Below are 27,591 nucleotides of genomic sequence, written 5' to 3' on the forward strand. Positions count from 1 at the left end.
GATTCATACTGCAGGAACAAGATGTGTTAACAGATAAAAATTTAACCTTCATGCAGGAGTTTAGGAAAGGACAAGGGAAGGGGACTGCAGATTGCTGGGACACTCCATCCATGGCACAGGCACAAGGTGGTGAAGTTTTGGAAGTCTTCTGCTGCCTTCAAAATTCACACTCTGGCTTTGGGTCTTTGTTGAAGGCCAAAACGTGATGGCAGCTGGTGAGGGTGATGTCCAAAAACGAAAGAGAAATTCTGGTTAAGCTGCTGGAGCTGTTAACAGGATAAAACCAGGAAAAATGTACTTCAGGAGTGGCTTCAGAGCAATGGTGACAAAGGAAACGCAGCTGCATTTATTCTTATAAAACGGGAAACTCTCAAAATGAGTGAGGGTACCAGCATGGCTGAGCTGAACTGCAGCACAGCATAAACATAATAAACAACTCTAATTAATTAATTCACAGCTTGGATGAGCTGCACCTTCCAACACAGGTCATTTTTTATCTGTAATAACTCAGTTTTATCCCTGAACTGAAGGGCTGTGAGTGATCACCCCTCACCTGCAGGAGGGCCCTCCCTGTGCCCCAGTGCTCAGCTCCACCCCAGGTAGGGTCTGAAAAGCTGCTGGTTATAAACTTTATCCAGAGCTGAGCAGGACAGAGCATTTGTTCAGCTGCCAGCTCTGAGCCAGTGACTGGTGTCTGCTCCATCAGCAGCTCAGTTCACACCATCACAACCAGTACCCAAACCTGAGTTTGTAGAGGATTTCTGTCACTGAAGGCACTGCCTGAGTATGGATGGGAAGTGAGAACCTTTCAGTGCTGCTCTCCTGTGCTGGAGCTCCCACCAAGCAGCCCAAGCTGCCATCTGCACAGAAGGAAATCTATTGATTTTTTTGCTCTGTGCTAACAATGGTGAAAAGCTTATAGCTCCTCTTTAACAAGGATTCCTTTATCTCCTGAACTTGGCAGAAAAACTGATTGCTAAATGTGATTAATGAGATGATGGCAGGGAGAAGCAGGAGTACATGAGTGCTTTTATCTCCTCAGCTTTACAGGAACAGCAGGTCAGCACTGGGGGTTCAGCTGTGCTTATGAAACTCTGCATCATTTGTTAGCTGGAAAACTGCTTGGGTCTAATGAGAAACAATTCTCTTACCCTGCTAGGGCAAGTCAGTATTTCACATGTTTATTCCTTATCCAATTGTTGCATCTTTTTAAAAAGCTTTTTCCTTTCTAGGTTTTCCTTTGCTCTTCTTTTTTTCTCCTGCTTTTGCTTCTCTGATGCTTTCTTCTCTTTAAAAACATCACTGTCTTCACCTTTGTAGAAAAGGTCAACTTTTTCCTGCAGGATTTCTCTGGCAATCTTTCGGTTCTTCTCCACTGATCTTGTTTGATGACACTGAAGAAATACAAAAGACATTTTTACTGAAACTTTAACCTGCTTATTCTTCAGCTTTCCCCTTCAGTCTGTATATTCCTACAGTTACAGTAAAGAGAATCCCCTCCTCTCCAAGCCAAGAGCATCCTCCCACCAACAACATCTGCAAATTAAATCCTGATGATATATTTTAATAACTATTTGCTACTGTAACTCATCAGACTGGCTTTTGAATTAATCTTTAATGCTTCCCATCTTAACTTGGAAAGCTGCTTGAGTTTAAATTAACTGTGTCTTCCCCTCGTGACAGGAAGCAAAGATTAATTTCAAGGTATTAATCCACGAGAAGTAGGTAAGAGAAATGCTTTAAAAAGGATCTGCAGAGGGAGTGTGACCAACTTGCTAAGGAAGAGATTCTAACTCACAGGAGGGACAGGAATGTGACAGCAGCTACAATGAAGATTCATTTAATTGAAAACTACAAAACTAACTGGATGGCAAAGCCAGGAGAAGCAGCTCTGACCCCAGGTTTATTTATCTGCTGACTGCTTCTTGCTGAGATTCTTTACTATATACACATATAAACTTTTCCTCTATGCCATGTGCACTGTGATTATTCTTTATTCTGAAAGGAGACTTGGAAGTCCCGATGCAATTAGTGACTCAGAATAAAACACCACTACCTTCACTACAATCCCAGATGGAATATGCTTCAGGACAACACAGTTGTTTGTCTTATTTGTGGCTTGACCTCCTGGACCATCACCTCTTACAAACTGTTCTTCTAATTCTGCCTCCCTCAGTTCAAGGAGATCCAGAGAGTTCCTTTTTCTTGCTGCCTGGAGCAAGGGGAGGCTGGGCAGAGAGAGCTGCTGCTTCCTCAAAATCCACCGTGTCCATGATGGTGTTTGCACCCCTCTCAGTAAGAACGCAAAATGAAATAAACTTGGAACATTCATACAGGAACGAGGACACAGCTTCTCTGGAACAAAACCTGGAACAGAATGGGAGAGAGGAGTTTACCAGGAAAATCCTTGTTTTAAGGTGAGCTACTGTAGCTGCACATATTGAGCAGCATTTCAATATTCACATTTATTTTCAAGGTTATCTGGACTGGTTTCCCAGGCATTTGCCTTGAAATATTTGCCACGCTGAATAGAATTTTGGTTCTCAATGTAGTTAGGTTTCTTAAAATATTTTGAAAGGGATCTGGAAAACAGTAAATAAAAGAATACTCCTACCAACACAGGGAATAAACATATGAAAATAAAAACCCAAAACAACGGAGGGAAAAGAGGTTATTTCAGTCTTGCAGTCTGATCTATTCAGTCTTACTGGGAACCTGATTTTTCCCAGCTTAAGGTATTAACAAGATTATTAACAAAGGCACAAAGGTGTGCCTGGAAGTGTGCATTTTCCTCATGGATAATGAGGAATGTCAGCTCCTGTCAAGTCAGTCTTCAGCAAGGCATTAAGTAAGCAATTAAAACAGTACGTGCTGTTATGACTGAAATACTTTATTTGACTTAGGAGAAAATAATTCAGTGTGTGAAGAAGTGCCACTTGGCAGTAAACCGAAAATTTGAACAAAACTGTTGAAATTCAAAAATAATTAAAAGAAAATTTTCTTGGCAGCCGCTACAGAAGACAGTAACATTTAAAATGAAGAATACATGCAGAAAAACGAGCAGCACTTCTGGCTAGTTCTGAACGAGCCTTTAACAGGCTTCATGCAGCTCTACCCACCTACAGAAGCCCGTTTTGAAGCCAGAACTGAAAGCTCTTTATAAGGTTAAAAAAAAATCACGATCCCTCTGAGCCTATTCCGAGAATCGGGCCCGGGGGAAGCCAAGAACAGAGAACCGAGCCCCGGGCCCGGCCCCCGGCCCCCGGCCCGACCGCTCCAGCCCCGCTCACCTCCGCCGGTCCTCCCGCACCGCGCATGCGCGCGCTCTGAGGGAGGCGGTGCTGTCGGGCTGATTGGCAGGTGAGACAGCCAATCGCTGCTCAGGAGGGCGGGGATTGCGCTCGCCCTCCAATCGGCTCTCTCCGGGAGCGGCGCGGCGGCGCGCGCCAATCCCCTGGCGGCGGCGCGCGGCCTTTGCCGCGCAGCGAATCAGCGCGGGAGGCGCGGGCCGGCGCGCGCTCGAGGCGGCCAATCACAGGGCCGGGCTCAGTGCGGGGCGCCCTCCGTCCCCGGCCCCACGTTCGAAACTCTCGGCCGCCACTCGCCGGGCGGGCGGCGCAGGGCCGCGCCTGTTCGTTGCCTCACGGCCGCCAGAGGAGGCGGCTGCCGGTCGCCGTGGGCCCCCAGCGATGCGGGTATGAACCGAGCGGGTCCGCGGGCAGCCGGCGGGGGCAGTGCCGCTGCGCTTGTCCGGGTCCCCGCGCCCGGTCCCGGAGCCGCGGAGCCGCCCCCGGCGCTCCGCCCATTTCCCGTCAGATTGGCGGGCGCTGTAGCCAATCGGAGGCGGTGGCGCTGTTAATATCGCTGAGCGCGAGGAGCGGCCGCCCAATGAGAGCGAGGGGGCGGGGCTCGGCCGGAGCGGGCCGGGGGGCGGAGCCGCGGGGGGGCCGCCGGTGAAGGGACGGGACCGCGGAGGGGCCGCGCCGAGTGCGGGGTGACATGTGAGGGGCCCGGGGGACAGCGGCGGGCAGCGCGGCACCTGTGAGCGGACGGGACGCACACGGAACCGGGAGGGGGTTACGGACTGACGGGAGGCGGCCCCGAGCGCGCAGACGTGGCGAGAGGGGTCCCTGCGGGGGCTGCGCCCTTGGGGCCAGGGCGGCTCCTGAGGAGAGCCTCGGGCGCTGCGACCCCGGGACTCGTTCGACCTTCGGGGGATCCCTCAGGGCCCGTGGGGAGAGGGGGGCCTGGCGGCGGGGGCGGACGAGGCGCCCTGTCACCGCTCAGGGATCTGCGAGGGATGGGGAGGAAGCGGGTCTGCCTCAGGGAGCGATGCAGAACCTCTCGGGCTGTGTCTGCGCTGCCTCCGGCGTTCGCACCCCAATCAGCGCCGGTATTTCTGAGTTAAAAACACCTCGCAGCTTGTTTTTTTTCCAAGCGTGCCCCTTCCTGCAGCTACGTGGCCGTATAAGGACCGCGCTGAGCTGTGGGATCGATGGGTGACAGCGCTCCCGCAGCACAGTTACAGCTCGCTAATATTTTTTTTTTTATCGAGAACAGACTTCTAATGAGGTTATGAAACGAGCCTGTGTCACAGCTAAGTCCCACCCATTTGCTGTGCTGCTGAGATAGGCCACCCATGATTCCATCCTGGGGATTCGGGGTGACTGGTGCAGCCCCCATCCTCTGCTCCAGCCTCAGCTTGAGCTGTCAGCAGCCTGCTGACCTCCAAGTTTTGCAGACTTCTGACCTCTAGAAAAAGAAGAAAGCCGTGTTTTTCTTCTTCTTTTCTTTATCCCAAGAAGCTCTGCCGGAGGGATGTGTGTGTCTGTGATAACTTCCTTCCAATTCTGGCATTTTCAGCCCTACCCAGAGGAGATAGTGAGTGAGTACCCAAAAAACATTTCTGCTAAAGCCAAGCAAGCTCCAGTAAAACAGGGGGAAAATAGGGCAGCTGTCCATTAGTTTCCTTCTGGTGAAAATATTTTATATTTCTATTAGAGATGTATCTCTCTGTACTTATAAATAATAAAAACCTGAATCTGTAAAACCCATAAGCCTTGTAAAGAAGAATGGTCGTGCTTTGGAGGTGTTGTGCTTCTTTAAGGCAGCAGGAATTTATTCTTGGTATTATCAGACTACCAAGATGTTATTCCTTAATGTCTCTTTTTGCTCTCCCTCCATGAAATGATCATAAGGTTTTTCTTCAGTGTTAGAACACAGGCTGAATTCACCAGGGTGTAGAACATGCTGAAATAAGCCCTATGTAAGAACTGATTAATTAATGTATTTCAAGGGTTTTCTAACTGAAAGTATGCAAACTGGAAGAATATTTTAGTCTCTCTACAGCCAGTGTGCTTTGAGTGCTGTAAAACTGTGGCCCAAGTATTCTGTATTTATTTATTTATGATGCTTTCAGTTAACCAGCTGCTGTTTCAACCACTGTGGGATTCCCATTTGACTCCTTTTTTTTGTTGTTTTATTAATTGGTCAGAGATGTAGCTCAAAGCCATTTCAAATCTTTCTGATTTAATGTTACATAATAGCAGCGAAGCAAGTTATCTGTGAAAAAAGAAAGCCAAATATTACACACAGAAATGGCAGAATTGATCAACCTCAGTGTAACTCAGTCGGTCTCAGTTTGATTATTTTTTATTATTTTATTGCTTTTGTGTTTCTGCCAGTGAAGGTTCAGATCCACATCTAAATACATGGATAACAGGAGATTTCACACCTTGCACATGGTCTGTGGAGCCCTAGATTTAAAAAAAAAACCAATCAGACCCCAACAACAGGGTTTTACCTGGAATATTTTGCATTCAGCCCTCCTTTCCAGCCCAGTCTGGATGTGTTGGGAATTTCCTGGACTTGTGGGAGGCCCGAGGCTGCCTGAGCAGCACCTGCTTGCAGGGGTGGCACAGGGGAAGGAGGAGCCTGCTGGTGGCTCTTTTTTATTATTTATTTAATATTTGCACTTTCTGGGGGTGCTCTGGCTGAAACAACTGTCTCTTCAATCCCAATTCTATTTCTTCACACAATAAAGTTTTTTTTTTTAAGAAAGAGAGTGATGCTTATTTCTCTGTGTTTTCAGGGTAATGTCATACTTGGGACTAAGATATGGAAAACTGCGATGTGGTGAATTCTGTACAAGAGCCCCCTTTGTCCTCTGCAGACTCTGATGTCAGAAACAGCCACAGCTCTGTCTGTAACCTGAATTCTAACAGGTAATGTGCTGAAGGAATCATGAACAAACACTTTTATTATTTTGTTTGTGCTTATTTAGCATGCTTTCACAATAATATTGGTATTAACTGAAGTTTTTATTTCAACGTGATGAGAGTCCTAGTTGAAATTGAGTGTATCATTCTCTCTTCTGGCAGTTTAGCATCTGTAGGGTTTTGTTTGGGCCGCTGTGCTGCACACCTGACACAATAAATAATTGAATTGTTTTTCCTCGTGTTTCCCTAGAAGTCCCTCATCCAATCCCAATGGAGTTTCTGGTTACTCAGGGAATACCAGGTCCTCGTTAAAGCCTGGTTCTGTTGAGCTGCTTGCCTCCTTTATGCAAGATATCCAGAACATTGGGCATGCTGACTCGGAAATTGTGAGGAACTGTGAGGTATTGGATGTTAAAGTTTATTTTAAAGAAGTGGTATGGATGTATTTGCTTTGAATTTTGGAAGACAAATCTGATGGTTCAATTCAGCAGCAAGATCTCTGTTTATTCTTAATGATATAGATCCTTTTATAATAAATGAACTAATCACCTGCCTGGATTTTACTGCAACTTTATTTTATTGTTTTACAATAGCTTGTCTTTATATCTCAGTGTTTTATAATGTAGATCTGAACATTTTTTCCCACAGTTACAATAAAGATAGCAAGTTTTTAACTGAAAAATTTTAACCATTAAAACTGTATCACATCAGACTGATCTGAAGTGATCCTAGAAGTTAGAAGTTTTTTTTTAATAAAAATGGTTCTGTTTTGCTTCACTTATTTATATAATCCATTTGTAAAGATATGTAGGTTATTAGTTTGTTTTCAGAATTAAACCACTGCAAAAACAATGCTGTGGTTTCAATGACCTGATTCTCCCCAACACTTTTTTCAACGTTTTTTGTCCTTTTGTATTTAAAATTTTATCATTCTTTTCAGTCATCATAAGGAACATCACTTTTCCACACCATGGGCTTGTTCTTGCAGATTTTTGAGCTTCCTGGCTTGGATCCATCCAAGTGTGTGTTGACAGATGCTTAATTTGGGTTTTCTTTAACACCTCCAGGAACAGAATATTGATGTCTGTGTCCCGTGTCCTCTGCTTCAAGCAGCAGGCTCCATAAACACTGGCATAAAATGGTTTTTAAACATCAGATTTTGCCATGTTTCAGGCATGTTTTTATTATTTGATTTTTTTTTAAATTATCTCTTAGTTTCCATAATTGTGGCCTGTAGCTGGATTGCTGAGGGAAGGAGTTTCTTACTGAAGTGGATGGACAGAAGAGTGTTTAATTCTCAATTTTAAAATTGCCCATAATTAATGGCACTGGAATCAACCTTTCCAGAATTTTGACTGTTCTTTGCTGGCAGCTGCTCCTACTTTTAATTTCCATTGATTGGCATGGTGGGGGCTGAATGTTCTGTGGGGTGGGTGCTGTTATTAACTTTGTGTTATGTCAGCACCCAAAGATAGGATTGCAAAACTCTCTGTGGCCAGGGAAAAAGGTAAGAGGTGCAATATTTCTGTGCTTTAATTATTTTACTTTGTGATTTAATAGACAAGGTGGCTACAGCTCCTGAGACTGGTAGAAAAACAATGCCAGGAACAAATAAATGCCCAGCAAGAGCAGTTCCACCATCAAATCCAAGTAAGTAATGACTGTTCATGGAGTTAGATGAGGCTGAAGGATTTTTTTCTCCCTCCAAAGCAATGCAGAGAGGCAGTTAATGGAAGTGGATGACTGGAGTGCTGTTTAAAGGATGCATATTTGAGACAGCCATGGCCAGTTAACAAAGTAACTGTTAAGGACCCTTTCAGGAGTGATTTGTGGATTATTTATTTCCAATTATTTTGTTTTCACGAACATTTGGTTCAGAATGCTCACATGATAATGGGATTTTGTAGCTACAAGGTTTTTATTAACTGTTAGACTGTATAATTTCTAATTATGAGACAATATAGCTTTCTTTTCATTTAAAAAAAAAAGTTATACAACTTATCACCCCCTCATCCAGAGAGTGTAATAGCCCAGGAAAACCATCACTGTAATAGCTGAACACCTATTTCAACTTCAGTTGAACAGTTTCCCTTTCTAAGAATGAAAAATAATCCATGTGAAGGTTCAGATTGCTGAACCCTATTTATCCATTAGAACAGAAGAAATGTATATATAACAGACAGTAATGCTATAAATTTATAATGCTTAATATCTTCATCATTTTGGTTGCTGTTTTTCCCTTCCCTTTCCTGATGCCCTCCACACTAGTAGTAACCAACAGTTCCTGAACTGAATTTCCAAGAGGTACTGTCCTTTTATCCTGTTTTTCCTGCCTCACCTCCCACTTCCCCCTCCCTCCCATCTGGTTATTTTCGTGTTTCCTTACCCTATTTTGTTTTTCCTTCCTCTTACTGTGGTGGTTTGATTCACTTGTTGCTGATCATAGTCTTTACTAATCCATTGTGTTGGTTTTGTTGGTTTTGGTCCTTTTTTTTAATAGGAAAGGCTACCTCTGGAAGAGCTGAGGGTGTAGAGACAGCAGGGACTCACTGCAGGGGTTGTCACACTAAAAACAAAATCAACAGCTGCAATTCAGTTGTGTGAATGCCTTAAATAAAATAAATGAAGCTATTCCAAACTTACTCTGGTGTGCCAGTGACCTAGTGAAAACATTAGTGAAAACATTAGTGAAAACATTAGTGAAAACATTAGTGAAAACATTAGTGAAAACATTAGTGAAAACATTAGTGAAAACATTAGTGAAAACATTAGTGAAAACATTAGTGAAAACATTAGTGAAAACATTAGTGAAAACATTAGTGAAAACATTAGTGAAAACATTAGTGAAAACACTGAAACACAGGCAACTCAAACCATTCTAGTGAGAGTAATAAAAAGACACAATAGTAATAATATTAATAGTAATAATAGTATTAATAATATTAATAATATTAATAGTATTAATAATATTAATAATATTAATAATAATAATCTATTTTGTGGTAGGAAAGCAGGGTGCTGCTTCAGCACTGACATGACTCTGAGATAAGGTTTGCTCCATGCTGGGTTTCAAGACCAACTGTGCTTATAAAAATCTCCATCCTTGTGAGAATAGGGATAAAAAGATCTCGAGTTCCTTTTGGAATCAGTGGGGTCAGCCCTTGGCTTGTGTGATCTGTACAATAAAAGAGAACTGTGCCAGGTACAAGCTGTCACCAGCTGTGGATCAGCCCAAGATCAGACTTTATCAAAGAGATTTTTTTAAAAAAACTACAATCCCCAAACTGTAGAAAGCACATCTTATTTTCCCCATTTTTTTCATCTCTTGGAGTTATTTGTGACTATGCAAAGAAGTAAAAATACAATTTAATTGGAAGAGGAGCCTTTCACTTTTCCTGCACAGGATATTAATGACAAATCTCAGCAGTGAATCTGATCTTCTTTCCCCCCACTCCAGTTCTGTTCTTTCCCTTCTGTTCTCCCTTCCCTACCTTCCTGACAGTTGGATTACAGAACTAAAATACAAATGATTGCTGCAGTCATGATTGAAATCATTAGAAGAACACAAACCTTTGTAGTGGAAGGAAATTTCACCCCAAGTTTTTTGTCTGTTTGTTATTTTTGGCAGTGAAAGGCTGAACTGAAATTCAATTGTTTGTTCTTTTGCAAGTTAATCAAAACTCTGAGGCTTGATCCTGACTAGCATTACCTGTAGGTTCCTCTGAAATTAAGTCTCCTATTTTATTTCTTACTTCGAGAGAATAAATCACTTTTGTTCAATTTGTGCTCCCCAGTTGCTATTCACATGTGAGTAATGTACTGCAGTTCTGTGAAAAAACATGAGTTCCATGCTCTTAAAATTATTGCAAGTTTTTTTCTTCTTTCTTTCCTGAGGGGAATTAGTTTGAAATATATTCTTGAAATCAGTTCTGTGCTCTGTCTTGTCATGTGCAAGAGTTGTGTGCTCCTGCACTTCAGTAATCTCAGTAGAACTCTGCGGAAGTGCTGGCCATGGGCACAAATGTGAAATCTCTCCACAGCCTGTGGCAAAAGCATTAATTATTTCTCAGACCTGTTTCAGTATTGCCAGAGCACAACTGTAAAACTTAAAAAAAATTTACTTACCTAAAATAGTGAAATAAGTCTTGTCAGAGATTTTAGACTAAAGATTAAGTGACCTGTTAAATTTAGTGATCCAGTTATGGGTTTGCTCCACTCCATCAGACACCAAAACAATTAAAGGTAGAACTTTGTACCATCTAACAGCATAATATCTAAATTGGGTTTTTTAACCAAGTTTTATGCAATAATCTTGCAGAGGTACATTATTCCTATTCTCATAGTAGAGTAATGGTTAATACTTCCATTAAAGCATCCTTGCAGTCTTTAAAAATGTATATCCAAGTGAAAAAGTGTTTCAAACATAAATTTAGCTGAACAGCTGGATAGTTTGTATTTCTTTAGCTGGGTGGTAGATAACTCCAGTTCTGAGGGCAATTAGTGACTACATTCATGCATGTTCTTGACATGAATAAATGACTACTGAGACTCTTAATTCACTGCATGGAATTAAGGATTGTTCCCATGGACATTTTACTGTTATGCACAGTATGTATTGATCTACTTTATGCATGAGATGTCTGCTCATGAAAACTTGGAGCTGTATGGAATAAATACTCCAAATCCCCCACTAATAACGTGAATTGAGGATGCATCCGAACACGAATGTGACTGATGGCAGGGAATTGTGCCTTTCCCCGTGCAGCTGATTCAGGATGAGATAAAGCAGCTGGTGAGGTCACAGAGCAGCACCCGGGGCGCCGGCAGGAGCCGGGCAAAGCTCCCGGACACCTTTCCCTCCCTCCCGAGCCCCATGGGGATGAGCTCAGAGGCTTTTGAGGAGCAGGAGAGCCTCGTGAGCCAGCTGAGACCCGGCCAAGGGGAAGCCCAGCCCTGCGAGGCGCAGCAGGAATGTGCGGGCAGCGAGGGGTCCATGAACAGCGGCTACGGCTCCCTGTCCACCGCCGAGCTGAGCCCTGCCCCGCCCGGCCACGCCAGGGGCACAGACTGCACAGAACAATCCCCCCACGGAGCTGGGCTGCAGGGGGATGCACACAGCATCCAGAATAAAAGAGAACTGCCAGCAAAAAAACCACAGGACAATCGTTCGTCGGGAAGGAGCTGTGATTTCGTTCTTCCCGCTGCGTTTGAACATAAAGGTGATGAAGATCATCAACATGGGAAAAAAGCCAGGTGAGTGATAAACTTTCCAAATATGTTAATTTATTAGACAGTCCTCATTCAGTAAAAGCTGGTGGTCACTGGGAACATGTCTGAGTTGAATGGAACCTCTTGATGTTCTGCTGCTTGATAAATATATTTATCTACCCTAATGTTTCTGAATGATGCAGGTCTGAATCTCCAGTGTTTAGATGTTGTAGATACATTCAGGGGAAATACCTTAAGGTGTTTGTGTGTGTTTCTTACCATCCAGTAAATCTTTAACATCATGGGCACAAAAGCTGAAACAAACCCAACCAAAAAGAGGAACTGTAGATCAAGTATGTGGGAACTCTATGCAAGAAAATGACAGAATGAAGAGATTACCACTTGAGGATGTAAGTCTTTTTTTAATTTCATTATGGTTTTCTAATGCTATTCTTGTAACTGGTATTTTTTTCAGAGTTACAGCATGTTCTCATTCACAATTATACTTTCATATTTTAAGCATTTGACTTCCCATTCACATATTTAAAGTTCGTGTGGGCAAAGTTTACTTATTGGATCGTTCCATACTTAGGCACAGAGCTATTTGGGCTTATTTTATTGATTTTTGTCTTGATTTATTTAATTTTTCTCTTAACACCTCCCTGAGTGGCACGTGCTCTCTCCTTGTGGAGATAATGGCCACACTCTCAGCTGAGGCTTCAGGTCATGGTAATTTATTGTGCCCTGTAATTTTTGAAGGATTTGATTTCAGCTGGTGATGCCTCTTGTGGCACACAGGATTCTTTGTGTGTTAAGGCATTAACCACTTTGCTCAGGACAAAAACCCAGGCACATGTCTTAGGAAATATCACTTTAATTGTGTGGCTTAGCTTAGTTCCACTTTTGGCTATGATTACCCTCAATATCAATTCTGTTTGGATCATGCTGTATAATTGTATTTAATCTCTTTGCTTAAAAAAACTAACAACATTTACATGCAATTTTAAAAAATTATACCCTTGCTTTTTCTTTTCCTTGCCTTGTGATTTTCCTTCTGAATTTGTTTTTCCATTGTAATTTTAGACAAACCTTACTGATGCTGCTTTGCCACCTTACACTTTTTACCTCAATCAACCCAAGGAAAGCCCAAATTCCGTAGTGTCAGAAGCTTCAGGTATAGTTAATTTCTTGTACTTAAATTCCATTTCTTCCGAATTCTCATTTTTAAAACTCTTACTGGAATGCATCTCCAATAACTGCAGGGAGATGCAGAGGATTTAAGCTTTGCTATAGCATTAATTCTGCTTCTTGCTCCTGTTTTCAAACTGATGGCAGCTCCTGTGTGTCACTGCTGGCAGATGTAGGACATGCAGCAGTTGGGATTTTTTTTTTTCCAAATTTCTTAACATTTCAAAGCTGAAATTCCTGTTTAAAACTGTTTCATAATGGAATTACTGTTAATATCATTGTAGGGTACAAAATATTAGCATCAGTGGTGTGGTAATTACAGGGGTTCATGGTAATGGAGGCAGAATTCCTGTAAGCCAAGGGCATGATTCTTTAATTGTGTGAACAGACAAGAACAAAAGAATGCATTGTGTAATGTGGTGATTCTTTAATTTTGGGAGGAGAGTTGCTTTTTTTGTATTTTGGTAAGATTTGGCTTTGTTTTGGGGGTGTTTGTGAGGGGGGGTTGTTGGTGGGTTTGGGGATTGTTTTTTGGGTTTTTTTAAATCAAAGCCTGACAACTAATTCACATATTTTGATCATAACAGGGTGGATTCATTTCAGTAACAAACAGGGGCACAGAGATGCAGCTCTGCAAACTGTGTATAATTATTGCTTCTCCACCAGCCACTGAGAGAGGGACACATTTAAGAAATTGGAGTGGGATTGAGGCTGTGTCTGTTCCTCTTGTGCCATCCCTCTTAGTCCTGGTAGTTTGTTTTTTTTGCATGCTGCAAACTGCTGCACAAACTGAAGAATTTGTTCTATTGCCTGGGATTCTGCCTTGGGTGATTTTTTCCCAAGGTTTTAAGTGCTAAACTGGAATTATTAGAAATAGAACTTTGTGGTAAATGAGGATTTGCCCCTTGAACACCAAATCTGTGTGTTTTAACTGATTTACAGCTTTTGTTGCTGGTGCTGTGTGATGTGAGGCTGATTATGTTGCCTGTGCTTTGCATTGAGGTGTTTGTAACTCCTGGCCCAGTAACAAATGCTCTAATGACATCCTTGCAAATCACTAATGCAGCATTCTTGCTACTGACAAAATAACATTTTACTAATGGATTTTGGATTCCTGTTCTCTAGCTGCGAGCTTGAAATGTGTCATTTTAATTTTCTTTTGGTATTTTTTCTTCTCAGGACTTTCATACTGGAAGTTAGATGAAAAGGAGATGTATCATGCTTTACCAGGGAATTTCAGAAGTGAGTTGCCTGGTGCTTTCTCCACAAAAGTATCACCTGCTCAGGTAAACTTGGCACATATTTAAAAGCTGTCATGTAGTTCCTTTTTGTCTTTGCTGTTTGCCTGTGATGGAGAGAACCAGCCCTCCAATAGTTACATTCTCTGAGAGAACTCTTTTGTTATCTCAGTTTCTCCTTCCCTGGCTCTTCATTATTCCTGTACCCCACTAACCTCACCTGGAATTCAGTGACCTTTTGTGTGCAGGAGATGAGAAGTAACTAATTAATATGTTAAAGGTGTATGTGCCTTGTTCAATACCCTTTTTTAGCTGAGTGCACTGAATAAAGCTGATTTATTGGCTAAACCCACCCCAGAACTTGCTTGTCTCTGCTGGGGGTGGAGGATTGTGTTCAGAAAAAGTAATGCAGCAATTTTACCTGTTGAAGTTGTCTTCTGCTGATGAAAGGAAGTTGTCATCACTGAAGGATATTTATCATAAAAGACAAAGGGAAAACAAGCAGATGCAGGAGCAGAGTTTTATGCCTTCTTCCCAGCCAAGTCACCCACCAGAGGTAACATTCATTTCTTTACTTCACCTGTCAGTTGAGGATATTTGGGCTGGTTTCACATGGCTCGGCCCCTGCTGCCACCTCCAGTGTTGTGCTGGAACAGCAGTTCGAGGGATGAAGCAGCTTGGGAAAGGATCCAGCTGGGAAAAACCTCCAAGAACAGCCTGAGCAGAGAAGCACCTTTGCTGCACAACCTTGAGGATGCTGCAGGGACAGAGCTGCTGCTGCTGCTGGGGCTGCAGCTGCTGAGCTGCACGTGGAACTGCAGTGGCAGGGTTTTCCCAGAGCTTCCCACAAGAAAAATTCATTCCACACATGGGACAGGACAGGCACAGGTTGTGGAAATTATTCTTTATTGTATCTGTTTCTTTATACAGCTCTCAGTCCTGTAGATAACCCAGTAATGGTGGCTGCTGTGTGACTGTGTTGCTTAGGTAATTGATGAAGTGCTTTTGTAACCCTGCAAAGTTATTGTTTCAACACACAAACAGTCATCATAGTCCTTCAGGTTGCATAACTGAAATTTCAGAGGTTTTCTGGAAAGCTACAGACCTTGGATATGTCTTTTATTTATTAATGGAAACTTAGAAACTCAAGTTGCAATCGTTGGGAATTTGTATTGTCATTTCAATGTCACAGGTGCCTTCATTTTATTTGTCATTTCCAAATGATTGTAATAATATTCAATATAATACCTGCAGTATGTTATATGGTTTACTGATGCCTTTAGATAAATTTTGTTCTTGTAAATGGAATTAAATCACAATTTTTTCAGCATTGTAACTTATTTCCTAGATCTTGACGTTGGACCCCACCCTGCACATGAGACCAGGCCAGCAGAACCAGGGCTGCTGTTTTCTCAATACTCCTGAAGACTCCACTCCCATTTCCCCAGACTCCATGGCAGAGCCTGGATTCCCAGCTCATTGTGGCACAGACTCTTTTTCCCAGACAAGCCATTCCTCTCAGTTAGACGATTCTCCAGCACACCCTGCCAGCAGCAGAGCTGTGCACTTGGACCTGTGGAGAAATTCCCCATTCCAGAGTGACAACAGGGCCAGCTCTCCCTTCCCAGGGACATTCAGGGATGCTGACAACAATTCAGTCAACACTGAGGAGGAAGAAACACTGACTCTAACTCCATCTTCTGTTACTCAGTCTGCTGACAACAGTTTGCCAGATTACAGCCTTTCAGTGGCATCTGTTGAAGATCCTGTGGTAATGTCTAAGTAAGTAATTTTTTTTCTTTTTTTAAAAGTCAAAAGTTCGGTACTTTCATGAAAGGAATGAAACAATAGTAGTGAACCAAACAAAATCTGTGAGTTCTCTTGGTCATGTCTCTTTGTACATAAAAATAAAGATACATCCTTCCCTCATAGGCTGTGTGAGGAGTTCATTTGGACAGAGAATTTCAAAGTTCTGTGGAGGGAGGCTGTTTTCCTCTTTGGAATCATCAAATTTACTGTGCTTGGGAAAAATAAATATCCTCCAGTCACTGTTGAAGCTCTGATGATTTGCACATGGACAAACAGACAGGGCATATATTCCATGTATGAGGGCTTGTAAAAAAGTAAAGCTTTATATTGTGTTTGTATCTATTATTTGTGTATAATAATAATAATATCTACCTAATGTGAAGACTTCTCTGCCTTAGATGACAAAGCTGCTTTAGCTTGAATGCAAATAGAGTTTTGTAAGAGACATTTACATGCCGAGTTCATTATGTGCAGATGAATCCAGCAGTGCATGGTCATGTGGACAGCTGGAATTTTTTTAAATTCTTCTATTGAAACTAGGATTAGGCAGAACCTGAGGGAAAAGCACGCTCGACACATCGCTGATCTACGAGCTTACTATGACTCTGAGATCCAGAGCCTGAAACAGCAGCTGGAGTGCAGCCACAGAGCTGCTGCATCTGAGGACCTGGAGAAAATCAATCAAAGCCTTGCTGACAGGTACTGCTTGTCCTTCTTGTCTTCCTCTTTGCCTGGTGCTCTTCATATTTTAAAGGCTGAGTATCCTTGTTTGGAATATCTTGAACAGTTTATGTCCCTCTCCAGTTCTGAAGATTTCATGCATCTATGATAGTAATATTTCCCTGTTAAATATAAATTTTGCATTGTTTAATGCAGTTGTTATGTTGTGGCTGCCCCATCCCTGGTTAAGGGTTTGGACAGGACCCTGAGCTGCCTCACCTCGTGGAAGATGTCCCTGCTCATGGCAGAGGGGCTGGAACTGGATGAGCTTTGAGCTCCCTTCCAGCTCCAGCTCTTCCACGTTTCTGTGAAGATCAGTTCACTGTTGTTGGGCTGTAAATGTGGTGTTTGCACCTCAGTTCTTGTTTGACCTGTCTTTTTCTGGAGCCAGTGCAAGCTTTCCTCAGGAGTTGCAGGCAGAGGTGCTCCTGAGCAATTTGTAATGCAATAATTTGTGTTGGAAGATTGTTCTCTCCTGCCCTGGTGGTGAACATCACCCTCCTGCACCTTCTGTGCCAACCAGAGGTGACACAGAACCAGTCCTGAGTTCATTGGGGACTTTATCCTGCAGTCTGTGTGCCCCAGCTGTGCCTTCCATTATCCACAGCTGGAGTGTTTGCTGCACAGAGAATTCTGATGTGATTTCTGTATCATTATTGCCAGTTAAAACACAAATACTGCACAGAATTTGTGTGTTCCCAGTTTCCTTCTCACCCCAGGCCACCCCTCTGAGCAGAGGCACTGCAGGGGCTGAAAAATGTGGGAGGAGATCAAAATTCATGGGGATGCTTGAGGAGGGAAAAAAGGCTATAAAATGTAGATTTATTTGAAAATTTCAAGAGATTGGTGTAATCTCTATGTTCTAAATAGGTGTGAGCAGTTAGATGCAGCTCTGAATGAAGCAAGTGCTCGCATAAAAGCCCTTGAAAATAAGAATAATCTGCTAGAAAAGCAAGTGGTAAGTATATGTTCCTAAATCAAGTTGCTTTTTAAGTAAAAGGATAAAGGAATGAACTTTTTTCATTAATAAGCTGATCAGTGTTTCCACACTTATTTATTTTTATTTTTAACCTTTCAACCTTTCCCTTAATATATAACATCAGCCCACATGTCACACAGTGACTTTCCTACCTGAGTTTTAGGACTCCCTACTTGAGTCATCATCACTTTCGCCCATGAACTTTTTTCCAGGTTAGCAGGGATCAAACAAAGTCTAAGAGTGAAATACTGTGATGTGTTTATCATGTTCCTCTTTACATTTTTCTTAATTTGTTTGTTTTGTTTTAATTACTTTCTCATTAGAGCTGTGATAAAAGAAATCTCACTTATGCTGGGGCAAAATTACTCTCTTTAGATATATTTGTAGTTTTTCTAGCTAGGCCAGACCCGTTTGCTTGTACATAAATTAATGCATTTATTAGTCAAAAACCAGGACACTCTGTCACGAACACTTTGTCATCAGATTTAGACACCTGCAGAGACTAATTCCACCTCCTTTAGACATTTTTCCATGCTGGGAAGTAAATCAATCAGATAGATTGGAGGCCTCACCTCTAGATATTATAATCCTATAAAATAAGAACATGTTTGATGGGTTTATTCCTTCCAAGTCAAAGAAATGAGCAAAAATCTCGTTTAATTCCTGTACGGGTGTACCCTTGTTTTCTGTGCGGGTGATTTTAAGATCATTCTTTGAACTGAAATAAATAATCTACCAGGGAATAAGAATGTCTTAAATGTCTTAAACATTCTAAAGAATGTTTTCTGCCCCCCAGGCAGATTGGAGAGAGCGTTTCTATGCCATGAGTGACAACTCCAAAGTCCTGCAGGAGCGGCTGGAGGAGATGCGCACAGCCCACAAGGAGAAGGACAACACCATCAGCCGCCTCAAATCCAGGCTCAGGGAGCTGGAGGAGGCTTTTGAGAAGGCTTACAAGTTATCTGACAATAAAAACACAAGGCTCCAGGAGGAAAACAAAATGTTTCAAAATGTGAGTGAGAAAATGGGCGATGGTGTTGGCAGTGTGGGCTACAGCAATTCCTGGATGTGGAAAATACTCTGAGTTTACCACTGGAAACTCAAGGCACAGCAAGAAAACAGAAATTCTTCAGCTGACTCCTTACTAGGCTGGGTGTTGGGGGACACTGAGGACCTAAAAGATATTTAAAAACAATTATTTAAGGCAGCCAGTGTGTACTCGATGTGGTAACTCTTGCAATAGTTTGTGTCAGGAATTTTATTACTCTAAGTTGAAGATACGTGAAATTATTTTAGAAAGTAATTTTTCCTCTCTTTAGCTTGTTGGAGATGGACTAAACTTTTCATACCTCATCCCAACTTGCTATAACTGTTCATTGTGTGATTTTAGACTGAATCAAAGGAATTGTTCCTCAGATTCTTTAGGAAGAGCTTTAGGGAATGTTTAGATGGACTGGCAGAATGGGTATTAGCTGCAAAAGCTACTTCATGCTTCAGCTTCTCTTTTACAATTGAAATTTCAAAAGACAAAGTCACTTTTAAAGTCACTGAGGAATTTTACTGATTCATTCATTCAGTTTCTTTAGAGACAAATAATTTGAAAATTAGAAATACATTCTCTAAGTAGCTCTGTCTCCCCTTGTCCTGTCTATAACTTTTTGTTCCAATTAGAAGATGATAAGAAGAACTTAACAAATACTATTAAAGTACATTTTGTATCCCCTGTAGTGCTTCTGCATGTGTTAGCCAAGCTGTTGAGATGATTTTACAGCAGCCAACAAAACTGTTAATTGACTGTGGTCTCACTGTGGGTTGTGTTCTTTTGTTTTGTTTTAGCTTTTAGGAGAATACGAGTCCCTTGGAAAAGAACATGAAAGAGTAAAGGTAGGCACACAGTGCATAATTAAAAACCCAAATATGCAAACTTTGTGATAATAGTCCACGGAATTAGCTGAATTAACTTAAATATTTTTAAAAAGCTCAAACAGAAAGTTCCATATTTATCTTTACTGATAACTTCCTTCTTCAGAGTCCTGGAGGGAAAAGGAAGGAAACTGGAATCTGTTATTTCCCAGTCATGGACAGCAAAAATCCTGCAAAGTCAAAGCCAGAGAAATTTAATGGACCCTTTGAAATAGGAAGGTGGAATTGATGTGTTGTTTTCAGGACTGATGTGGAGCTACTTGGGTTTTATTTAATGCACTTCTGTCGTTTCTGGGCTTTTTACATTTTTCTTTATGTCCTTGTAGGATACCTTAAATACCACTGAAAACAAATTGCTTGATGCAAACACGGAGATTTCTGATTTGAAAAGGTAACTGGGAACTTACTGTTGTTTACAAATGTGGTCTAAACTTCTACTCCCAGAGTGTGGGGGCTGCAGATCTTTCAAGTTTATTTACATTTTATGAAGCATTTCATGCTGCTTCATGTACTGGTACAAACTACAAATCTCATTAATTTAGGATATGCATTTTTTCCTACTTCCTCTGCTTCCACAGCAATGTCACCTGGTTCTGTCTTTCTGGCCAGATTACCTGATTTGGCTTAAATTCAAATACATATTTATATCCATATTTAGAGATGCATAGACAGAAATGCAGCAGTTGCTGTTGTTCTCCTGCTTCATCCAGAATATCTGAATAAAAAATGAGCAAACCTCTTAAGAAATATCATGTTTCTTTTATTCCATTTAAATCATCTCCTAATGCATCTTTTTAAGGACAATTTTAAAGCTTGAAGCTCAGCTCAAGCAGGTGGAACATGAAAATGCACTGAAACTTCGCCATATAAGTGAAAATCGTTTAGGAACCTCTTGTGCCAAGTAAGTGAACATTCAAACATAAAAACAATGTCTTTTGGAATAGCTTTTAACATGTTTTGGGTAAAAATGGATCAAGATGAGGTCAGTCCATGGCCTGAGCTGGATTAAACACGTGTGACGTAATCCAGAGATTGGACGTGCCAAGAAATTATTAAACCCAAATAAATTCTCTGGCTGATGTATCTCTGACTTGGCAAACTGTCCCTACTCTTCCCAAATGAGTGTTTGCTTGGTCTCAACTGCTCAGCTGAATTCCCACACTCCACAAAGATTTTGGGAATACAATCTGATAGTGCAGTTAGACATTGGAGGTTTTCTTTGAGTGCCATTGGATAGAAAGGCTGATTCCTCCTGAGGATGGTTCTAAATATGGTTTGTGCAGGTATCCTGAGAGCAGAGTGGGAGTTCAGTTAGAATGAACACTCTGGTTTAATTGGGAATTTATGTTAAAGAAATTCAAATTGATCTGTGCTCTGATTTTGTTTGTTTGAGGGATTTTTTTTATCTTTTAAAGGCCTGAAAAGCTTTGTCCCTCTCTGTTTTTTATTACTCAGTTATGGCCTGTTCAGTGTCTCTCCCATTTCAGCACTGCTGCTGTGGTGCCCAAAATGACAATTAATGTGATTTGGGGATGTCCATTTGGGTGTATTGAACAGGATTATCTTGAGGAGATTTGAATTTTGATGAAGACAGAAATAATTGGTGTATTACTATATTAAAGGGACAGATTTCTGTTTAGAGCTCTTTTAATATTTATGAACCAGACCCCTCACCAATGATCAGGAAAAAGAAGGGCTGGACATGGCAGACCTTGTCCATCAGGGAGGGGGGATGTAAGAGCCAATGTGGATTTAGAAATTAATCTGTCCCTCACTGATCCCACAGGCTCAAGGAAAACCTCAATTGAATGCCCAGCAGGAGACATTTACAGAACAGTGCCTATAGTTCATAGCTTGGGTAAACAAGACCCTTTTTTCCTAATTATCTGCTTTCCTGTGTATGGAAATCACATTTTTCTTTTGATATTTCAAGATAATGATATACTAATTGATGCTTATTAGTTGATATTTATCATTCAGGTCATCAGTGCTGCCTTTTTCTTGGTTTTTTGTTTTTTCTTTTTAATTTTTTCTAATAATTGTTGTCCAAAGGAAAGCTGGGACCAGATGCTCTGAACTACTGCAGTAATCTCCACCAAATGTTTCCATTTAATTAGTTGAGATATACTTGCAACCCAAACCTGGGTCTGAGTAAGCAGCATTAAATTACAGGAAGATCATTGTGGAGCTCTGCATTCTAAACATATTGTATAATTCAGACTGAAACCTCAACATATGTTTTTTTTTTTCTCCCAAATATTCTATTTTTACTCTACAAGAATGCTTTAAAATGCAGATATTTTTCCACAGTATTTACAAGTTTATTGTATATCTGTTTCTGTTTACTGGAATAAATCGTAGGTTTTTCTTAAAAAACAAAACACAAACAAACAAACAAAACCCCCAAACTCCAAAGCCTTTCATAATTTTGAAGCTTTTTATTCCCACAGCAAGTTGGGAACTCCTGATGTCAGCAGGCGAAAGTGGTTGATACCAGGAGCTGAATATTCCATCTTCACTGGGCAGCCTTTGGAGGGCCAGGAAAGCCCCAAAGACAACAGGCTGGAAGAAACCTATATTCCCTCTAGGTGAGTTGTTTTCTGAAATCTGAACTAAACTAAAATCTCTACTAAATTTCTCCATGTTTTTGTTTATTCTGTTCATGTGTGAGTATATGAAATAAAATAAAGTGAAAAACTTGGTCTTCTTTTTTTTTCCTTCTGCCACCTCACATTCTTTAAGGCACCATTCTCCTCCTGAGAAAGACTCCTCACAGGAAGATTCTTCAACAAACACAATAGAAAAGAAAGAAAATGAGATGTCAGAAGCACCAATTATAAAAGCCTTTAAGGAGCTTGAAGAAGGAAAAATATTTAAGGATTGGGGCACACAGACAGAAAAAGAAGATGCACCAGCTAGTAACTCTTATTTTTATATTCCTGAATGTGTCTCTACTGGCTTTTCTTTGTTTGCATGTCTTTTGGGTTTGGTATTCTCAGCATTCAAGTCCACCAGGCTTCAGTGATGGGGTAAAAACAAGTTTCAGCATGCAAACTTGTGGGATTCTCCTATGAAAATCCAAAGTTAAATATCTAAGTGATTTGTTTAGAATAGAGGGAATGCAGAGGTTGTTGTTAGGGCTCAAGCTGAAGACTAGTTAATGTCCCCTTTTCTAAGAATATCTCAATATTTATAAACAGTTAATGGAGCCCTAACAAAGCTCTGGCTGCTGTACATCCATTCTAGTTTCCATGGTGTTGTATGGGAATGGAATTGAGGAAGTGGGACTGCCCTGAGCTGTTCTAAAAATGCTGATTTAGAGAAAACACTGAGTCTTTCTTAAAAGCTCATCTTCTGGAGCTCAGGCAGGTCCTTCAGCCTTTCCCAAAAGGTGCTTTTGTCCTGATTTCCACTGTTTCTCTATTAAACAGTGTTACTCAGCATTTCTCCCTCATTTATGTTCCTCATTTCTCCCTCACACACTGCAAAGATCCTTTTCCATGAGTTAAATTGTCTGTTCCACGAGTAGGAAAAGAGATTTGAGCAAAACAGCACAAATACATTGATGTGAGGGAGGAAAAAAGCTCAGTTCAGGGGAATATTTCTGAGTTCTTGTGTTGAAAAAAGATTGATTAATACAACAACTTTCTTTCTTTTAATTAGAACCATCAGCTCGACGTCAGACTGTTGGGTTTGTGGAAACCTCTTTGGTTGCAAACAGATCTCCAGAGAAGGGGAAGGACCAGCACAGACCCAAACGGTTCAGCTCCCCCTGTGGCCAGAGGTCATCGTCCCTCCCTCCTGCAAACAGGAAATCCAGCACTCCCAGTCAGTGCTTTTCTCTGCTTTGCTTTGTGATATTCAAAAAGTAGAATCAAATCACGAAAGGCTGCTCTAGAAGATGGAAAAATAGGGACAGGATTTCTGCATTGTTCTGACAGTCTGAAAAAAAACATGTCTGTAATGACAGAATATGTGAGAGTTCTAAGTTTATTTTGATTTTTCCATGTTGTGATGCACTTGTATTCTAATTTAGCTAAACATGTAGACAGCTTTGAAGAGCATTCTTTTAAGCTGTAAGCACATGAGTGGGAGGTACTGCACTGGGGAGTTTGAGGTAGATAAACATACTTTGTCTTTTGCAGCAAGGAGAGAGATAATGCTGGCACCAGTGTCTGTGACATACAGCCCAAAACGATCTCCAAAGGAAAACCTCTCTCCTGGGTTTAGCCATTTGCTCAGCAGAAATGAAAACACAGTGACAAGGTACGAGCCTGGTGAATACAGTTGTGTTTTGATCATTTTTAGAGCAGCAGGATGTTTATCCAGGCTTAATGCTGCTGTTTCTTGTTCAGTAAATGTCCTTGAAAATGAGTCTTGAAGATTTCTGAATGTAAAGCTAAGTTGTGCCTTTTAAAACCTGGCAAGGAAAATGTCGAATGATTGAACAGGATTTAGAAGACTTGTAGTCTTCTAAAAAAAATTGTTTATTCAACCAAAAGGTGAAAAAGCAGAAAATAATGTATTGCTTGATGCATGACTTCTAACAAGTAATTGCTGTGTGCTTCCTTCTCTGCAGATTTGATATACTTCTAGATGACCTGGAAACTGGTGCTACTTCTGCTTTACAGCACAATAATCCAAGGAAAAGGCTCCAGTTCCACTCAGTGGATGATGGAGAAGGTAATCTGTCAACGTGGAGGGAAACTGTTCTTTATTTTTTCCACAGTGGTAGTAGCTGCTTAACTAGAAAGCTGGCTCTTTACTCTGTGAAGTCCAACTTTTAAAAATCCTCTAAATCTTGCCTTATTCCTCTAGACAGAGAAATCCTATTCATACAGTATTTTATTTTTATGTATATGTGTGTGTGCACAAACACAGTGGAACAAGAAAAATAATTAAATTGGGAAAGAAGGGCAATACATTTCATTATCCTTAACTCAGTTATCCAATGCATATCTTAGTGGGGTCTATATTAAGATACACACAGAGCCATAATAATAAAATTCTATTGCTAAACATTGCATTATGGACAGCAAAGAGTAATAAAACCAGTTGTTTCAGATTTTTTAAAATGATTGAGCTTTTCTCACTTCTGTAATCCTTGCTTTTTGGTTTTATCCATGCTCTTATCTAGACTGGTGTTTGCATGACAACCAGTCAGCTTGGTGATATTTAGAAACGTACCAGTAAAAGTAATTCCTAATTAGTACAACACAGGAATCTGGTTGTTATCAAAAAATATGCTGCATTTCAAAGATCACTTGCAAGATAACCCATCCAAATGTTTTACATTCCTTTGGGAAGCTGTTCAAGGCAGGTGACTGAGGCTTTGCTCGTCCCTCTCCTCAGTTCATGCACTGCCAAAACCACACTGCTTGTGCTGTCATTAGTTCCCTTTTCTGTCCTGTCTAATAATTTCTCAGATAATTATAAAACAAATAAAAATACCCCTGTTGTGTTGATAGGAAGGCAGCATTCAGGTGTCAGACACGGCTCCTGTACTGAATCTGTCAGTAATGGAATGAAGAAATCAGCAGCTTGGGAGGAGAGGAGCCAGAGACACGAGGCAGTGCAATCACCTTGTGAGGAAGACTTCAAGTACACAGCAAGGATCACAACTCTGGCTGAAACTGAGAGGCTTTTTGATGAGCTGACTCATGAAAAGCAACAGGCAAAGATTATTTTTGTTTTCCAATTGTGACAAATCATAATTGTTGTATGAGAGGTGAGGGACGGAGCCATTTATCCATGGAATGCATGGCTGAAATTCATCCACAACTTCAGTGTCACATCAGGGATGTGCCATTATCCTTCCCTGCTCTGTTTGCAGTCCTTCCCTGTCCTTAAATTCATTAAAGGAGAATTCACTGCAACACAAACACAGCGTGGGTGGGGGTTGGTGCAGTATTATGATGTTAAAGAACAAAACTCTGCACGTATCTGTAATCCATACAGCTCACCTCTCTCTCTGTAAGAGGAGTCAGGAAGGCTCATACTGCCTCTTGAAACTAATTTACAGCTGAAGTGTTTTCTGTTATTAGATTGAGGCTGCACTGAGCCGAATCCCTTGTTCTGGTGGAAGAATGACCTTGCAAGCGAGACTAAATCAGGTGAAAAAGCTTCTGTCTATTACTGTTCTCTTTTGTTCTTCCACAACTGAGAATACCTAATGGAGAGGAAAGATCCTCTGGGTAGTACGTGTGATTACTGTGGGAATTTTTATATTGTTTTTTAGGGGGTTTTATGTTATGCTTTTATATTGTTTAATATCTTCGATTTTTTTGTACATGGGATGCATTTTGCCAAATTACTGCAAGAAGAGTCTGTTCTTGTGCTAACACTGAGAGGGAGATCAAGGCAATGCATTAACAAAATGCAGTGACTATGAAATAGATCCCTGAAGCTGCACAGAGAATGTTGTGCTGGAGGAGAAATTGAAAAGTTTAGTTTTGTTTGGTTGGGTTTTGTCTCCTTGAAAATACACAGAACAAAGCAAGAAGGTAAAAATAACTGGTTTAGGTGGAATACAGGGCAGTGCTTTCTATAGAAAACTCTGCAGACTCTCTTAATAAAAACAAGTCTTAAAATTGTCTTTTAGAGGTCTCCTAAATTGTAATTCCAGGGTGTGTTATCAATTTATCAATTTGAAATTAAAAGTGCATTCCAGGAAATCAATACTCACTATGATGATCAGCTGTTTCCTAAATATGCCTCCCTAATTATCAGCCTGTCCTAATTATTGTCAGGTTTCTCTCATGGAGTTTTGTAAGTCACAAAAAAGCCAACAAACACATAAAAATAACATGACAATTTTGTAGGTCTGGCTCTGGTTTTTGGGTGATAACAATGCTCCTGAAGCCTCAAAAAGAATAGCAGGAATATAGGAATGCTAACAGTTTCCTAATTTTAGAAAGATCATTGAATTTTGTGATATATTATTAATGCTTTTTGTTCTTTCTTTTAACTCTTCCTTTTAGGAAGCCCTGGAAGATCGTTTGGAAAGAATTAATAGAGATTTGGGGTTAATACGAATGACTCTGAAAAGATTTCATGTTTTAAGAACCTCTGCAAATCTTTGACAGTTCTTTCTTGACTGCAAATATACTTTTTTTTTTGCACTAATATATAACAATGCACTCAGTAAATGCAAATTGTTTTGTATTTTTATAAACCCTGAAAAGTAGTTTTGCAACCATGTTACCCTTTACAAACAGCAATATTTTGTACTTCAAACAGCCACCTCTATTTTAAACGTATTTTTGTTATACCTGAGAAATCAATGTTTATCCTGTATTGAATATTTTTAGAAATATTAATTATTTTTAAATAGTGATATTCAATTTATAATAAGAAACAAAAAGGCAGCTTGTTTTCAGAAAAAAATGGTAGTGTTACCCTTTTGCACTTGGTTTTCCTCCCCCATTTTATAAATATTTATGGTGTGATGTAAATATTAGCCAAGAGATGATTTTGGACTTTAATACAAAAAGCACCATGAGTTAACCTGCGTTAAAGAGAACCACTGTTCTTTGGTAAATCCTTTTAATTTAAACCTTTACCATGGGTGTTTCTCTTTGGGACAGAACTGTGAGCAATACTTGCACTGTGGCTGGCTGGGGCAGGAAGATCCTTCTGTGATTTATGAAAGATAAATCCTTTATGTGATGTCTCCCAGCAGTCCCAGTGAGGGGTGTTTTGATACTGTGAGTGCCAGGATTCACCTGGCAGCAGCCCTCTGTCTCCCAGTGAAGAACTCAACTCCAGCTGACACTCCAGGACTGGAACTCCTTACCTGAATTTTCTGGTTCCCTGTGCCAGACTGGGTTTTGTGCCAGTGTTCTGTTCATGTACATTTCATGTATTTGTGAACATAAAAAAACCTTTTATTCATGAAAAAAATACATATTTGCCAGTTGACATATTGTTGCATTACTGTCCAACATTGATACTTTGGTTTGTATTTTAATATTAAATAAATGTTTAATTAGATTCTTTCCTCTTGCCCAAGTACAGTAATAGGCTCTGGGATATTACATCAGGGATAATGTAGGTTTTAATCACATTGTGTGTTTCAAATTCTGTCCTTGTTCAAGATGTTTAGCCACCAATGATGTGATTATAGGGCCAGAATAGCTGTCATAAAGGAAGCTTGAGAAGGTCTGATTCTAAAATTAGAGTGCTGTGGTTTAAGATATTTGATGAAGGACTGTCCAACCCATGCACGGTCTTTTCAGAAATTCTGTAGTTTTTGTATTCCCTTCTGCCCTGTGGGTGCTTCCAGTGCAAGATCAGAGCCGGGGAGAAG

At 40.8% G+C, this 27,591-nt stretch overlaps 2 protein-coding genes across 13 annotated transcripts; one reads left to right on the forward strand and one right to left on the reverse strand.

The window, feature by feature from the left end:
* Positions 1–79: 79 nt before the first annotated feature.
* MTRFR (mitochondrial translation release factor in rescue) lies at positions 80–3,420 on the reverse strand. 3 transcript variants are annotated; one of them, XM_063415915.1, is made up of 4 exons: positions 3,291–3,420; positions 2,057–2,367; positions 1,152–1,394; positions 80–212 (listed from the first exon to the last, which is right to left on the reverse strand). In XM_063415915.1, the coding sequence occupies exons 2-3, from the start codon at positions 2,330–2,332 to the stop codon at positions 1,182–1,184; spliced, it is 489 nt and encodes a 162-aa protein (XP_063271985.1). In that variant the 5' UTR covers positions 2,333–2,367; positions 3,291–3,420; the 3' UTR covers positions 80–212; positions 1,152–1,181. The 3 variants fall into 3 exon arrangements, with proteins under 3 accessions (XP_063271985.1, XP_063271983.1, XP_063271984.1); XM_063415913.1 differs by having other exon boundaries at positions 109–266; XM_063415914.1 differs by lacking the exon at positions 3,291–3,420 and adding an exon at positions 3,120–3,140 and having other exon boundaries at positions 109–266.
* A 134-nt stretch (positions 3,421–3,554) lies between these two features.
* Positions 3,555–27,280, forward strand: MPHOSPH9 (M-phase phosphoprotein 9). Of its 10 annotated transcripts, none has more exons than XM_063415903.1 (25): positions 3,555–3,695; positions 4,806–4,885; positions 6,092–6,224; positions 6,469–6,619; positions 7,779–7,868; positions 10,984–11,471; positions 11,713–11,836; positions 12,510–12,600; positions 13,794–13,900; positions 14,283–14,408; positions 15,201–15,634; positions 16,202–16,360; positions 17,252–17,339; positions 18,157–18,372; positions 19,197–19,244; positions 19,610–19,674; positions 20,083–20,184; positions 21,734–21,871; positions 22,026–22,201; positions 22,947–23,111; positions 23,429–23,549; positions 23,863–23,966; positions 24,752–24,957; positions 25,328–25,396; positions 26,264–27,280. In XM_063415903.1, exons 3-25 carry the CDS (start codon positions 6,118–6,120, stop codon positions 26,363–26,365), a joined length of 3,477 nt encoding a protein of 1,158 aa, XP_063271973.1. In that variant the 5' UTR covers positions 3,555–3,695; positions 4,806–4,885; positions 6,092–6,117; the 3' UTR covers positions 26,366–27,280. The 10 variants fall into 10 exon arrangements, with proteins under 10 accessions (XP_063271973.1, XP_063271978.1, XP_063271974.1 ...); XM_063415904.1 differs by having other exon boundaries at positions 3,562–3,695; positions 4,803–4,885; XM_063415902.1 differs by lacking the exon at positions 3,555–3,695 and adding an exon at positions 3,931–4,041.
* The last annotated feature ends 311 nt before the right edge of the window (positions 27,281–27,591 follow it).

This window comes from Prinia subflava, chromosome 19 (assembly GCF_021018805.1).
Source record: "Prinia subflava isolate CZ2003 ecotype Zambia chromosome 19, Cam_Psub_1.2, whole genome shotgun sequence".
NCBI lineage: Eukaryota > Metazoa > Chordata > Aves > Passeriformes > Cisticolidae > Prinia > Prinia subflava.